The 14,694-nt window shown below is 39.9% G+C and overlaps 1 protein-coding gene across 2 annotated transcripts in view; it reads left to right on the forward strand.

Moving 5' to 3' along the window:
* The window catches only part of LOC100494953 (neural-cadherin), a 45,941-nt gene that overhangs the window by 20,120 nt on the left and 11,127 nt on the right, over positions 1 to 14,694 (forward strand). For both annotated transcript variants that reach the window (XM_031903479.1, XM_031903480.1), the window contains exons 16-24: positions 242 to 385; positions 2,054 to 2,337; positions 2,752 to 4,369; positions 8,420 to 8,510; positions 9,022 to 9,206; positions 9,863 to 10,095; positions 10,608 to 10,885; positions 11,465 to 11,679; positions 12,495 to 12,622. In XM_031903479.1, the coding sequence (XP_031759339.1) occupies positions 242 to 385; positions 2,054 to 2,337; positions 2,752 to 4,369; positions 8,420 to 8,510; positions 9,022 to 9,206; positions 9,863 to 10,095; positions 10,608 to 10,885; positions 11,465 to 11,679; positions 12,495 to 12,622 (3,176 nt within the window). The remainder of the gene's footprint in view (positions 1 to 241; positions 386 to 2,053; positions 2,338 to 2,751; positions 4,370 to 8,419; positions 8,511 to 9,021; positions 9,207 to 9,862; positions 10,096 to 10,607; positions 10,886 to 11,464; positions 11,680 to 12,494; positions 12,623 to 14,694) is intronic.

A 14,694-nucleotide genomic window follows, 5' to 3' on the forward strand; every position in this document is an offset into this window, starting at 1 on the left:
TTGCTATGCTACAAGTAAAATGTGTATAATTCACATCAGGCCCATTAATAGCACATGGCCTTTGATGAATCTGGTATAAGCCCAACCAGCCAAATAATATTTGATATGAGTTTTTCTTAGGAGTGGGGGACTTGAACTGTTTTCTTCTGCTTAGTCTAAATCAGATTCCCCAAGAACCCATATTTTAGCATAGGCCTTTGATTTGTATCTGTGATAAATGATTGCTATGTTTCCTCCCCAGATACGGCCTATGTAAGGATATTTGTAAGTGATGTCAATGACAATGCCCCAAGGTTCCCAATGCAGAGATATGAGACCAGTGTGGAAGAAGATAAAGATGTGGGTTATGTGGTTATAACAGTAAATGCTAGTGATGAAGATGAAGGTACATATGCTTTCATTGTAAGTTCTTTGAAGAAAGGATCCCTTTCCTAACAATGTACAGTTCATTAAATGCATTTCAGCACTTTGAAATATGTCCTCATGTGAGCAAAGCTGGTTGAATCAAGGAATGAGCTTTTCTATTAGCATGAATAGAGACCAATGGATCCTGGTGCAAAGATTTCTCTGGGCCCCCTGTTGTTCTGCCCCAAAACACACATGAACCCAGTGACCAACATTTTCCTGCCTCATCCCTTCATGCATCCCAACATTCCTACTTCTACTTCTTACACCTGTCAGTTTCAGCTAACACTTAACTGAATAAGTTCAATGGAATCATTGTGATTGGATGTCTGTGACTGTACTACCCTCAAGAGTTTAAATACCGGGGAATTCCCTACCAGTCATTTGAACTGAAGAAGCCACTCGGATGAGTGGTAAAACATTTTCAAGAAAAACTCAAAAAAAGTCCAGTTGTTTTAGACTTAATTCTACTAGATACTGTATATCATGACCTGGATGAATGCGAATCTTCATAAACAACATTCCTACTTGTTAAACTGTTTGCTCCATCACATAGTGATCTTATTTATATTCTTTTGTAGAAGTTCTAATTCCTTGTATCCATGGTGGCCCTTAGGTCTTTATGTCTGGGTAAAATTACAGCTCTACTCCTTTCCAGCTTTCAGCATCCACCCCTTCTATCCTGAGATATTGTAACACATCTACCCACACCTTTCAGTTCTTTCCATATGCGTGTATAATGGAAACTTTCAGTGCTGGGTTTCTCAAGGACAAATACATGGTTTTCTGAAGCATCTTGCACAACATGCCACATTCAATGGAAAATCAGAATTGTTAATTGTATTTCATATATAATCAGGGCTATTTTTGCCATAAGGTGGGGAAATTGACTGCATGTCATTTTACTAGCCATTCTTTCTAGTTCCACTCTTATAATTCTGAAGAGTGCAAAAGATCTCCCTGCACTAGTATTTCCACTTTACCTCCCCCAGCCTGGCTGTGTGGCATGAGAAGTGGTTATTCGGGTGCTGGGAAGACATATGGCCAAGTTCTGCTGCCCAAAACAGTTGTGTATGTAACCCTTCATAATGATGCAAACTTATGGATGGGAATAAAGTGAATCTTACAAAGATATACCTACATTTATGCATGAGAATGTCTATGTTGCTTCTCTTGGTTAAAGTTATGAACACACTTAAATATATGTTTGTTAGGCTAGTTTTCCAAATGAAGGGATCTTGTCAAATTTGGGAAAGCATGTGCTAGGCCAAATTGTAATGTCTGATTCTTTATCCCCTGCTCCAACATTTGGATCACAACTGAGCAGACCCATCAGGAAAGGAGCCTTTTGATAGCATTTAAACTGTTTGATGGATAGCTATCTAAATTAAAATCAATATGTGTCAGATAGGCCCCATATATAGGCCAATAAGCCAACTCTAGAGGGGTACCTTATATCGGCCCTTGACTGCAGTTACAAGAGCACAATTTTTATGACCGCTAAGGGCCATCTTATTATTGAGGATACACTTAAGTATACAATAGGTGTATAATTGGCATCATGTCAATGAAATCATGTCTAGATAAGACTTTGAAATGATTACATTTTCAGAATGACAGAATAATAACAAGTTATTGTTAACTGCAGGAGCCAATGCAAAACTCAGATATCAGATTACAAATGGAAATTCCAAGGGGATATTTGATGTAGATCAAGAGATCGGAGCAATCTTCATAACTCAAGCTTTAAACTACGAACAGGACACCCAATTTGAGCTGAGGCTTGTGGCCTCTGATGGCAAGTGGGAAAACCATACTCTTGTTCTTATTAATGTCATTAACTTGAATGACGAAGTTCCGATTTTCTCACAGACCGAATTCCACGGCAGCATTCTTGAAGCGATAACTGATCTCCCAGTCTATGTGCTACAGGTAAAAGCTTGATATTTTCTCTCATTATGGTTCTATTTCAGCAAACCTGTTATTATGTAACATGTATTACTTTTGCATTAGGCTACTGTAGCAGCCAGCAGACCTTTGGTGATGCATGCAAACAAAGTTGCCACTTGTAGTTTCATATTCTGTTGGAGACTACTTGTGGACTCTGATTGGGGACCATGACAATTGACCATGACAAATGTACCAATCAGGATCCAAGTATATCCATGTATACCCAGAAAACAATAGAATAGAGGGCAGCCTAAGATATGAAACTACATGAGACAAGTGTTGAAGCAAAGATCTTTTCTGAGCCAGTACAGCAAATCCTGTTTATAAGATGCATTTCTAGCCTATACAATTGTTATGTGTATTTTTAATGACCATTTTTCTTGTGCTGTATAACAGGTTTCCGCAACTGATCCTGACCAAGAAGCAGATCAGAGCGCTCTTCAATACTCTTTGCATGGACAAGGAGCCAATAGTGAATTTATTATCGACCAATTCAATGGAAAAATATATATCCAGAAGGAACTAGACCGGGAACAACGAGCAACGTGGCGTTTCCTTGTTCTTGCTACTGATGAAAACGGGGAAGGCCTGACGGGATTTGCTGATGTCATTATAGATGTCAAAGATGTGAATGATAATGAACCAACATTCTTATGTACAACCGATGGCTGTTTCATGGGATATATACCAGAAAATTCTCCTGCAGACACTACTGTCATGGAGATGACAGCATTTGATCTGGATGATCCCAAGTCTGGGCGGAATGCACTCCTTACATACAGAATTGTGCAAAATGTACAGAATGAGATCAACCTTAACTTGTTTGCTATTCACCCATCAACTGGCTCCATTTACACCGTCCTGGGCTCACTTGACAGGGAGAAAAATGATAAATATTTGATTGTTGTTGAGGCAAAAGATGGAGGAGGGCTCTCTGGCACAGGCACTGCCACCATACTCATATCAGATATCAATGATCATGCTCCTGTCTTTACACAAAATGTTTATACTGCCATGGTCCCAGAAAACTTTACCATTAACAGTGAGGTGGCAGTCCTGTATGCCTGGGACTTGGATGAAGGAGAAAATGCTATGATGACTTTTAGCATCATTGGAGGAGATGATGACCGAAAGTTCTTTATAGAGACAGATAAAATTCACAAACGGGGTATAATCCGGCTGCGGAAAAAGATGGACTATGAAAGGATCCACGAACGGTCATTTAACTTGACTGTAAAAGTGGAAGACATGGATTTCTATAGTATTGCTTACTGCGTCATTCAAGTTGAAGATTCAAATGATCATGCACCTGTTTTCTACCCGGCTGTTTTGGAAGCGATATCGCTGCCAGAGGATGTTTCCATTGGCACCACCGTAGTTCACTTATCAGCAATTGATTTAGATTCTGGTCAGAATGGAAAGTTTTCCTATCACATTCTGAATTCTTCTGACGTTGGAGGTCTTTTCTCTGTTGCCACTGATGGCTGGGTTGTAGTGGCTGGTCACCTAGATAGAGAAACATTGGCTGAACACAACTTGGTGATACTTGCCACTGACCTAGGAGAGCCAGCACTCACTGGAAGTACGAGTGTCCTGATCATCATCGGGGATGTGAATGACAACGCACCTGAGTTTGAAGCCCAGTATAGTCCCATGATTTGGGAAAATACAGAGAGTCCACATATCTTACAAGTAAACAAGACTTCAACATTATTACACGTGCGGGACAATGACACAGAAGTTAATGGGGCACCGTTTGCTTTCTCTTTAGTGCACGATCCATTTAATGTCCACGATTTCAGTCTTCAGGATCTTCACAATGGAAGTGCAATAATCACTGTTCTTCGTAGCTTTGACAGGGAAGTGCATCAGGTATTTTATTTGCCAATTTTAATAACTGATAGTGGGAATCCCCCTCTGTCCTCCACCAACACATTAACCATTCTTATTGGAGACATAAATGACCATCCTCATTCTTCAGGACACTTGGACTGTACAGTCTACAGCTACAAAGGTAACAAACATCTCAGTTGTATCTGTTCCTTTCCCAGACTGCTCGTATCTCTCTCTCACACAGGAATGTACAAAACTATATCCCTTTGTAAAAAGTACAGGTGGATATACAGTAGGTGTCCTCTTTCAAACCGAGTGCCCAACTTCTAAATGTTAGAAGTATGATAAACAAGTTAAATATTTCACCAGTATTCCCAGCTTTACTTATTTATAAAACTTCTTTTGATTACATTTGATTTCTGATGCATTTTGTTCACGTTTGCACCTAGTTAGACGTACCTTTTGCATCATTATCTATGAAAATGCTGAGGAAATATGTTTTCCTGCTTAGATCAAGCTGCATTTTACTATTTATCAGTGATATTTTCTTGAAAGTCATTCATTATATTGGGTTGAAAACCCCAACATACTGTTCTTCGACTTCAGCTTATTCTTCCGCTTCTTTTTCTTCTTCTTAGCACCCCCCATTTTCTAAACGCTACTCCTCCTACAGTTTTAGGGGTACAATACCCAAACTCTCCACACTTCTTCGCCGTATAGCGGAGCAGGTTGCTTGTGCTTTTCTAAGTGATCTTTTTCTGGCGCCACTCCGAACCCCCCAATTTTTCCATTGACTTTGACAGGGAAGATTTTCAAACTGCTGCCGCACTTACAGCTTTGAAGCTACACCCCCCAAACTTGAATAACATAATCATGGGGTCACCCCGAATGAAGTAGCAACATTTATTGGATGACCCCAAAGTGGGAGGGGCCAACAACAGCCAATCAAATTTCACCCATTGACTTTAATGGGGAAATTGAAACTGCTGCCAATCTTAAAGCTTTGAGGCTGCACTCCCCAAACTTGAATCACTTAGTCATGGATGCCCAAAAGTGGGTGGAGCTACAAACAGCCATTCAGGTTTCAGTGGGGGAAATTAAACCTGCTGCCATTCTCGCAGTATTAACACCAGTGGTGACTAGGTGATTGCTGTTTTAAAAAGTGGGCGGAGCAACCAACAGCCAATCAGATTTCACCTATTGAATTTTACTGGTTTAATGCCAGGGTTCCCAAACTTTGCACAGTTTGTCACTGGGTGACTACATTCCAAATTTAGAAAAGTTGGCGGAGCCAACAACAGCAAATCAGATTTCACCTATAGGCTTTCATTGGTTTAAATTTAAATTGCTGCCATTCTTTAAATATTAATACTAATGTCCCCAAACTTTGAAGAGTTAGGCACCAGGTAACTGCAGTTCAAGGTTATAAAAAAGTGGGTGGAGTCACCAACAGCCAATCAGATTTTACCTGTTGACTTATAATGGGGAAATTCAACCTGCTGCCACTCTCATAGTATTAATACCAGGGTAACCAAACTCTTCACAGGGGAAAGCATTTTTAGTTTTGAAAAAGTGGGTGAAGTCACCAACAGCCAATCAGATTTCATCTATTAAATTGTTTTGGTTGAAATTTAAAATGCTGCCATTCTTATACTATTTACGCCAGGGTCCCCAAAGTTAGTCACTGGGTGACAATAATTCAAGGTTTGGGAATTCAGTCAGATTTGCCAGATTTATCAGATTTATTTAATTGATTTTAATGGGGAAATTTTAACTGCTGCCATTCTCACACGTTTAATGCCAGTGTTTCCAAACTTATTACAGTTGGTTACTGGGGTACTAAGGTTAAAGGTTAGGGAAAGTGGGTGGAGCTACCAACAGCCAATGACATTTCATATTTCAATGGTGAAATGTAAAATGCTGTCAGTCCCACAATTTTTACACCTTAGTCCCCAAACTTTGCAAAGTTTGTTGCTGGGGGGCTGCAGTTCAAAAATAGGAAAAGTGGTTTGGGCCAGTAACAGCCAATCAGATTTCATCCATTGAAATTTATTGTCACTGGGTGACTTCAACTCAAGGTTTGAATAAGTGGGCACACCAACCAACCACCAATCATAATTCACCTATTGACTTTTATTGGTTTTAAATTTAAACGGCTGCCATTCTTTAACTATTAATCCTAGGGTCTTTAAACCTTGCAGAGTTAGTCACTGGGTAACTGCAGTTCCAGGTTAGAAAAAGTGGGCAGAGCCACCAGCTGCCAATCAGATGTCACTCATTGACTTTCAGTGGGGAAATTTAAATTGCTGCCATTCAGACACTTGTAGGGACCCATAGGGATAATATGCTCCTATGGCTTTATACCCTACAATTTCCTTCTTTATCCTGTTACTGGGCAAAGACCCATGTATCTAGTTTACCATTTGCATTCTGTGCCTTATTGGTTCATAGGCTGACCACTCCCTTTGCACTCTAATATAGTGTTTAGCAAAGGGGTGGATCCTCTTTGGCTGCATCTGTTGGTGGAAGTTCCACTGAGCCCGGGATCAACAGGGGGCCAGTAAGCCATTTACCCTAGAGAACTATCTGACTCTAGTGGAATATACTAAGAGCACTTTCTAGTGAGACAGTGAGGTCAGATAGAAAGAGCAGTTTCTGGCTCCAACCAGGAGAAGTAGCTGGAAGTACTGTTCCTTACAGGCATTGTTGCCTTAGTGCAGGGCCACAGTTAATACGCAGGAATCAGGTGAGTTCCTATTCCTGATCCATAGTTGGCTGTTTGGGATCCTTACACAGCTAAGGTACACATCCTGAGGACCTGAGATACTCATCCAGACTGCTCTCCATAGTGGTGCCGTGCTGTTGGTGTCTTTACCCTGCCCACACTCTGTAGAGGTGGGATAAACTGGTGGACATCCTCTCTTTCTCTCCTCAAAGTTTAAACTGCTATATCCTCTGTGTGAGTATCTGCAATAATCCTGTGGACTAATTGTCTGGGACAATAAACAAGTGGATTTAGGTTTTACCGCAAAAGAACCTTCTGGTATCCATTCTTTATATTACTTTTCACACAGCCTAAGTGAGTTGTAGTCAGCTCCGGATTTCTTATCCGAGCGCCCTGAGGCTGCCTCCATTCAGGAGAGGTCCCCATTGCTCTGTATGGGAGGAACATTTTGGTGCGGCGGGGCAGTATGCCGCCCCTAAATTTGTGCTGCTGTTGGCCCGGGCCTTTGTGGCCTCGCCACAAATCCAGGCCTGGCTGTAGTTGCACCACACCCAAAGGGCCAAATAGGTGTTACACACTATTAAAACCAGGGTCCCCAAACTTTGCACAGTGGTTTTTACTATATACAGGTATAGGACCCATTATCCAGAATGCTCGGGACCAAGGGTATTACGGATAAGGGGTCTTTCCGTAATTTGGATCTCAATACCGTAAGTCTACTAAAAAATCAATAAAACATTAATTAAACCCAATAGGATTGTTTTGCATCCAATAAGGATTATTTATATCTTAGTTGGAATCAATTACAAGGTTCTGTTTTATTTCTACATAGAAAAAGGAAATCAGTTTTAAAATTCTGAATTATTTGATTAAAATGGAGTCTATGGGAGATGGGCATTCAGTAATTCGGAGCTTTCTGGATAACGGGTTTCCGGATAAGGGGTCCCATACCTGTAATAATATAATTATGGTCCAAGGTTAAAAAAACTGGGTGGATCCAACAACAGCCAGCCAACAACAGATCAGATTTCATTCAGTGACATCATGTTTTTCAAACCAACATGAAGTCTGTTCTCAAAATTCCCTTTCTAGTTTTGTTGGTGAAATTCTATTAAAATACTTAAAAAAAAGACTTCAGTTACATATTACCAAGACAAAGCAATTTCTAGTCCAACATTGACAGCAATATTAAAGTTTATAAAGAGACATGTTTTTTATTGCAGTGAAGTAAATGTTGGAAAGGGCACTATAATGCTTATTTTTACTGATTAATTATATTATTATTGAAGCAGTTCTATTGGGGCTTTTGCAGTGTTTAAAAATATTTTAGTAATTACATAAAGACCCCTTATCCAAAAAACTCCCAGGCCCAAGCATTCTGGGTTATAGATCCAAAATCTGTATAAGCAGTTTTTGAGCCCCCCAAGTTGTTTCTAATCAGACATGCTTTGGAGGATATTCTTGATTTGAATATTATAAAAGATAAATCCCTTCATTTCTTTGTAGGTATCCTTCCAACAGTCACTCTTGGTAAGGTCCCAGCTCCAGACTTAGATGAATGGGAGCACAAAATGTATTATCTTGAAGGAAAGTCAAGGTAAAGTTTTATACATGAACCTTCAAACATCAAACTTTCTAAATATAATCAATCAAAAATGATGACCTGTTTCTGAAATAACCAAGTTACTTTTACTTCTCATCATCTGTCCCAATTATTACTTGCTATAGCAGCCCTCTAGGTTTTATGGTGTACGTATGGTCAACATTGCAGCAAATAATGTACACAAGACAATATCTTGTATAACTAGACAGCCAACCTACCACCTTACATGCAGCCATATTATATTTTACATAAGACTTCTAGGAAGAAATTGTAGAAAACCAGCAAATGAAAGGAACTATTCACTGATGTACTGATCATTTCATAGACATCACAAACAACTTTAATTATTGCAAGCATACAAAACATTTTACTTTTGCTTTAAACTCTTCCATTTCAATTAACATTGTGCAAATAAGGGCCAGGCCAGGAGGCTAGGAAGATTTATTTGTGACATTTTGATCCATAGCTCTTATAGCCCTTTCTATCTCTCTCCCATCTGTCCCAGAGTCTTCTCCCTTAATGAAGCAACAGGCCTGCTAACCATGAAAGAGGGGGCCATACCCGGTGTCTATAAGCTAAGAGTAAAAGTGTCTGATGGAACCTGGCCAGATGTTATATCAACTGTAAGGATTGTAGTACATGATATCACAGAAGAAGCTGCTCTGAATGCCATATCTGTAAGGATATCCGGTAAGGTTGAATGGATTTACGCACAGTATATGATTGTATAACAATTAATTTAATGCTCCCAGGATCCCTTTGCAAATGGTAGAGGCTGTAGCTCAGAAGAACTGCTGGGCTAGAGGCTGTATACACCCAGACAGATACTGGTACTTAAAGGTGAAAATAGTATTTTGTGATACAATAGGAACACTCTTTGTTAGTTAAACATTGAAAAGTGTATATTAATGTTATGACATTGACACATATGTAACTACTAACATGGAATTCAGACTAAAATCTTTTAGAACTGCCCCATCTCACTATAGGGGTGCTTTCTAACAACCACTATGAACTGAAAGCAAATAAAATACATATACAATAAGTATTTTATAATTTGTCTATTGTATGTGTACTAATGTATGTGGTATAAAATGAAATTGTGTCCCTACTATTTAGTACTTCTTAGGTGGGATTCACTGGGGCCAGAGCAACGGATATAATGACATTCTATCTGTTTGCTTTCGTAGTTCACTCAGCTGGACCGAACCAACTTGTAGCCAACCAGAGCATTAGATCATTCATACAGCGGGACATTAGAATCATTACAACTGAAAAGTTTAATAAAGCAAATGGATCAGACCTGATACATCCTTGTTATTTATTCTGTATTCTCAATTTCTCAGGCTTCACTGCAGAAGACTTTGTCCTGCGGCCACCAGATAAAATCAGTAAATATGAGCTGATGAAGTATTTACTCCTGGAAATCCTGCAGGCTGAGCTGGACAACATTCATATATTCAGTGTGTTGAACACCCCTGGACTTTCCGGCTGTATGGATATTTGGTTTGCAGTGTCTGGGGACACAAGGCACCAAGCAGAGAAACTGAATGGGATTGTGGCTTCTTCTAGAGAGAAGGTGTGATGATGTGTTTTAAGTGGCCCTCACAACAAACTCTTTAGTGTTCCCCTGGACCAGAGGTCCTTTGTTTAGAGGCCCCTTTTAAAAAAAAATATTAATGTATCATAGTTGGCCACAGTTCCAACAATATCTAGATTAGCAAATAAGTGTTTATTACAAATATCCCACTTATTGAGATCTGAGCTTTCAGATTCTAGGAGACCATTATCTCCAAATCTCACCCAAATTTAACCTTCAGCCTGAGTTTACCTTGTCACTGCTCCAGACTCCCTAGACCAGCCCCACAGGGTTGCAGCCAGTACTCTAGACCTTGAGGGAGAAGATGTGTTTTTGTGTTAAAAAGGAACAAAAATCCTATTTATTTTTGTGGTCTGTTTGATGTTCCCATTGCACAGACTAGTTGTTCCATTGTGCTTGAACGCCAGCATTTTGCAAATCAAGTACTGTTCATTCAGCTATGCCCTCTTGGGTGGACTTCCCCTTTAACAGATGACTTGTGTTTTTCACAGATAGAATCCACACTGGGGGTCCAGGTGACACAGATTGGTGAATATGAATGTGAGAATGTTAAATGCAGTCACCAGACTGGCTGTTTAGTAAGAAGCTCGTACAAACAAACACCCACCATGATAACAGCAGGAAGCGTCTCCTTTGGTTCTGTAACCATATTGACTAAAGCCCTCTGCTCCTGCCCTTCCCGAGAGCATCAGCACCTCTCCTGTTCCTCCTATGAAAGAAATCCCTGCCTTAATGGGGGCATCTGTGTTGATGGCAACATGGGCTACAGGTGAATTCTTCTCATATTTAAAATTGGATGTCTTGGTTTTTATTCATGTTATTGATCACACAAGATAAAATGTACGTATGGATTAAAAAAGTAATTCATCTTAATTTTGCAAATGTACTATATGTTAAGCTGAGTTTTGACTTCCATTTGGCAGAAATTAGCTGCGGTCTGTCACTGCTGATCAGGGCCCAACTGGCTCACTAGGATACCAGTAACGATTCCAGTGGGCCCTGCTGCTCCAGACCCACTAAAATAGGTCCTGGTGGGCAATGGCCAGTAGAAGATTGTGATGGGGGTGGTGTGAGGGCAGTTTGTGAGCTTGGCATCAAGCAAAAGGGGTGGGGAAGTGGGCCCTTCTGGTGGGACCTTAAGGTCTTCTGGAGGGTCCCGGGTACTCAAGTCCAACCCTACCACTAATTATGAGTGGGCAACTGCCTGTTACGTATGCTTCATACACAGCACTGCTCTTTGAGTTGCATTACTATTGGTGACTGTGGATGTTGGTGTTTTGACTACCACTGTTCTCTGCTTAAGGGTGGTTACTTCTAAACCTTCTAATTATGTTTTTATCTTCTATAGGTGTGAGTGCCCCTTGTCTTTCCACGGACCAGAATGCCAGCAAACCAAACACACCTTCATAGGGCAGGGTTATGCCTGGTTTCCTCCTATGGCTCTTTGTTACGAAAGCCAAATCTCCTTGGATTTTATTACTGAGAAAGGCAACGGCCTTCTGCTATTTAATGGCCCTATGTCACCCAGCAAGTACAGACAAACAGAGGACTTCATTGCTTTGGGTGAGATTAACCAAATTCATTTCTATCTTCTCCTCTCTTCATAATACCCATTTTACTAATCATTTTCATTTTTTTCTCAACAGCAAGAAAACGTTTCATAGAAATTGATTCAGGAGAAAAACCCTAAAATGATATGTGATTTTAAAGTATGGTTCTAACCTGTTGGTTAGTTTTACAACTGTGATCCAGTCATGAGAATATGTCAGAAGAAAGAAAGAAAACTGTTGTGATGTTGCTATGTATAGTAGACAATACAATAGTAAAGACAATAAATACCTCAGATGACTTTTCTCAATTGCTTCCTAAAAAGATCAACATTAGAACTCTTTTCTTCTGACAAGTTCTGCTGACTGGATCACAGTTAGAAAACTGACCAGCAGGTGGAGCTGTTGTTAAAAAGATTCTACAGGAAGCAAGGAACTTGACCATTGCTGTTTTTATGCAAATTATTGCTTCTGTGTTAGTGTATTAAAATTATTGGATTTTCCCCATTGTGTGAGTCTGTAATAGAGATGCATTGTGCTTTCCTGCATATTTTTTATGCACGACTCCCTCCCTGTAGGTCTCTGTGTATATTCAATATTTTATTTTAGGACCATTATAAAATCCAGGTCTAAGATGCACTTAATTAAGGCTTATTATAAGAAAAAAATGTCCTGCCCACCATACATTTATAATATTTGACACCACCTTGGACAAGATTGGTATAAAAGCAATTGCTTCTACTCTTCTTGTGGATCAATATCATTTAATTTGAACCAGGAGGAACGTTATTGCCTATATCGCTATTATGTTATTTATTTTTTTTTAAACAGAACTTCAAAATGGGTCTCCTTTACTGGCCATTAACCACGGCTCTGGAACACTGCTCCTTCAGTTTAGCACCAAACAAAATCTGGCCGACCGACGTTGGCATAACATAAGGATTGAGAGCAATGGGAAGGTACATTACTATTTTCTTAATACAGAAACCTGTTATCCAGAATGGTTGGGACCTTGGATTTTCCAAATAAGGAATCTTTCTGTAATTTGTATCTCCATACCTAAAGTTTACTAAATGACTTAAAGGAGAAGGAAAGGCTAAGTCACTTGGGGGTGCCAAAATGTTAGGCACCCCCAAGGATTTCTTGTCTCTTTGTTTTCCTGTGCCAGAGACACGCAGCTCTCTCCTCTCTTGCTGCAGCCCTAGGTAAAAGGTAAGCAATTAAAGTCACTTGGGGGTGCCTAACATTTTGGCACCCCCAAGTCACTTAGCTTTTCCTTCTCCTTTAAAGGACAAGGAAAGGCTAAGTCACTTGAGGGTGCCAAAATGTTAGGCACCCCCAAGTGACTTAAATCGCTTAACTTTTACCCCAGGCTGGTGCCCCTGTTAGGAGAAAACAGCACCAGCCCGGGGTACCTGTTGAGAGCGCTTCCTCCTTCCTGCTCGCGCTGCAGCCAATTGCCCCGGACAAACGCATGCGCAGTAGAGTGAAAAGCCGACTTCTCTGTTCAAAGTTCCACTATTCACTCTACTGCGCATGCGCGCGCGATAGTTCAGGAAGGAGGAAGCGATCGCTGCTAACCCGGGCTCGTGCTCTTCTCTCTGTATAGGGGCACCAGCCCGGGGTACAAGGTAAGCGATTAAAGTCACTTGGGGGTGCCTAACATTTTGGCACCCCCAAGTGACTTTACCTTTCCTTCTCCTTTAAACATTAAATAAACCCAATAGGATTGTTTTGCCTGTCATAATGATTACTTATATTTCAGTTGGGATCAAGTGCAGGTACTGTTTTATTATTACAGAGAAAAGGGAATCATTTAACCATTAAATAAACCCAATAGGGCTGTTCTGCCCCCAATAAGGGGTAATTATATCTTAGTTGGGATCAAGTGCAGGTACTGTTTTATTATTACAGAGAAAAGGGAATCATTTAACCATTAAATAAACCCAATAGGGCTGTTCTGCCCCCAATAAGGGGTAATTATATCTTAGTTGGGATCAAGTACAGGTACTGTTTTATTATTACAGAGAAAAGGGAATCATTTAACCATTAAATAAACCCAATAGGGCTGTTCTGTCCCCAATAAGGGGTAATTATATCTTAGTTGGGATCAAGTACGGGTACTGTTTTATTATTACAGAGAAAAGGGAATCATTTAACCATGAAATAAACCCAATAGGGCTGTTCTGCCCCAATAAGGGGTAATTATATCTTAGTTGGGATCAAGTACAGGTACTGTTTTATTATTACAGAGAAAAGGGGAATCATTTAACCATTAAATAAACCCAATAGGGCTGTTCTGCCCCCAATAAGGGGTAATTATATCTTAGTTGGGATCAAGTACAGGTACTGTTTTATTATTACAGAGAAAAGGGGAATCATTTAACCATGAAATAAACCCAATAGGGCTGTTCTGCCCCAATAAGGGGTAATTATATCTTAGTTGGGATCAAGTACAGGTACTGTTTTATTATTACAGAGAAAAGGGGAATCATTTAACCATTAAATAAACCCAATAGGGCTGTTCTGCCCCCAATAAGGGGTAATTATATCTTAGTTGGGATCAAGTACAGGTACTGTTTTATTATTACAGAGAAAAGGGAATCATTTAACCATTAAATAAACCCAATAGGGCTGTTTTGCCCCCAATAAGGGGTAATTATATCTTAGTTGGGATCAAGTACAGGTACTGTTTTATTATTACAGAGAAAAGGGAATCATTTAACCATTAAATAAACCCAATAGGGCTGTTCTGTCCCCAATAAGGGGTAATTATATCTTAGTTGGGATCAAGTACGGGTACTGTTTTATTATTACAGAGAAAAGGGAATCATTTAACCATGAAATAAACCCAATAGGGCTGTTCTGCCCCAATAAGGGGTAATTATATCTTAGTTGGGATCAAGTACAGGTACTGTTTTATTATTACAGAGAAAAGGGGAATCATTTAACCATGAAATAAACCCAATAGGGCTGTTCTGCCCCCAATAAGGGGTAATTATATCTTAGTTGGGATTAAGTACAGGTACTG

Source organism: Xenopus tropicalis, chromosome 6, assembly GCF_000004195.4.
Source record: "Xenopus tropicalis strain Nigerian chromosome 6, UCB_Xtro_10.0, whole genome shotgun sequence".
Lineage (NCBI taxonomy): Eukaryota > Metazoa > Chordata > Amphibia > Anura > Pipidae > Xenopus > Xenopus tropicalis.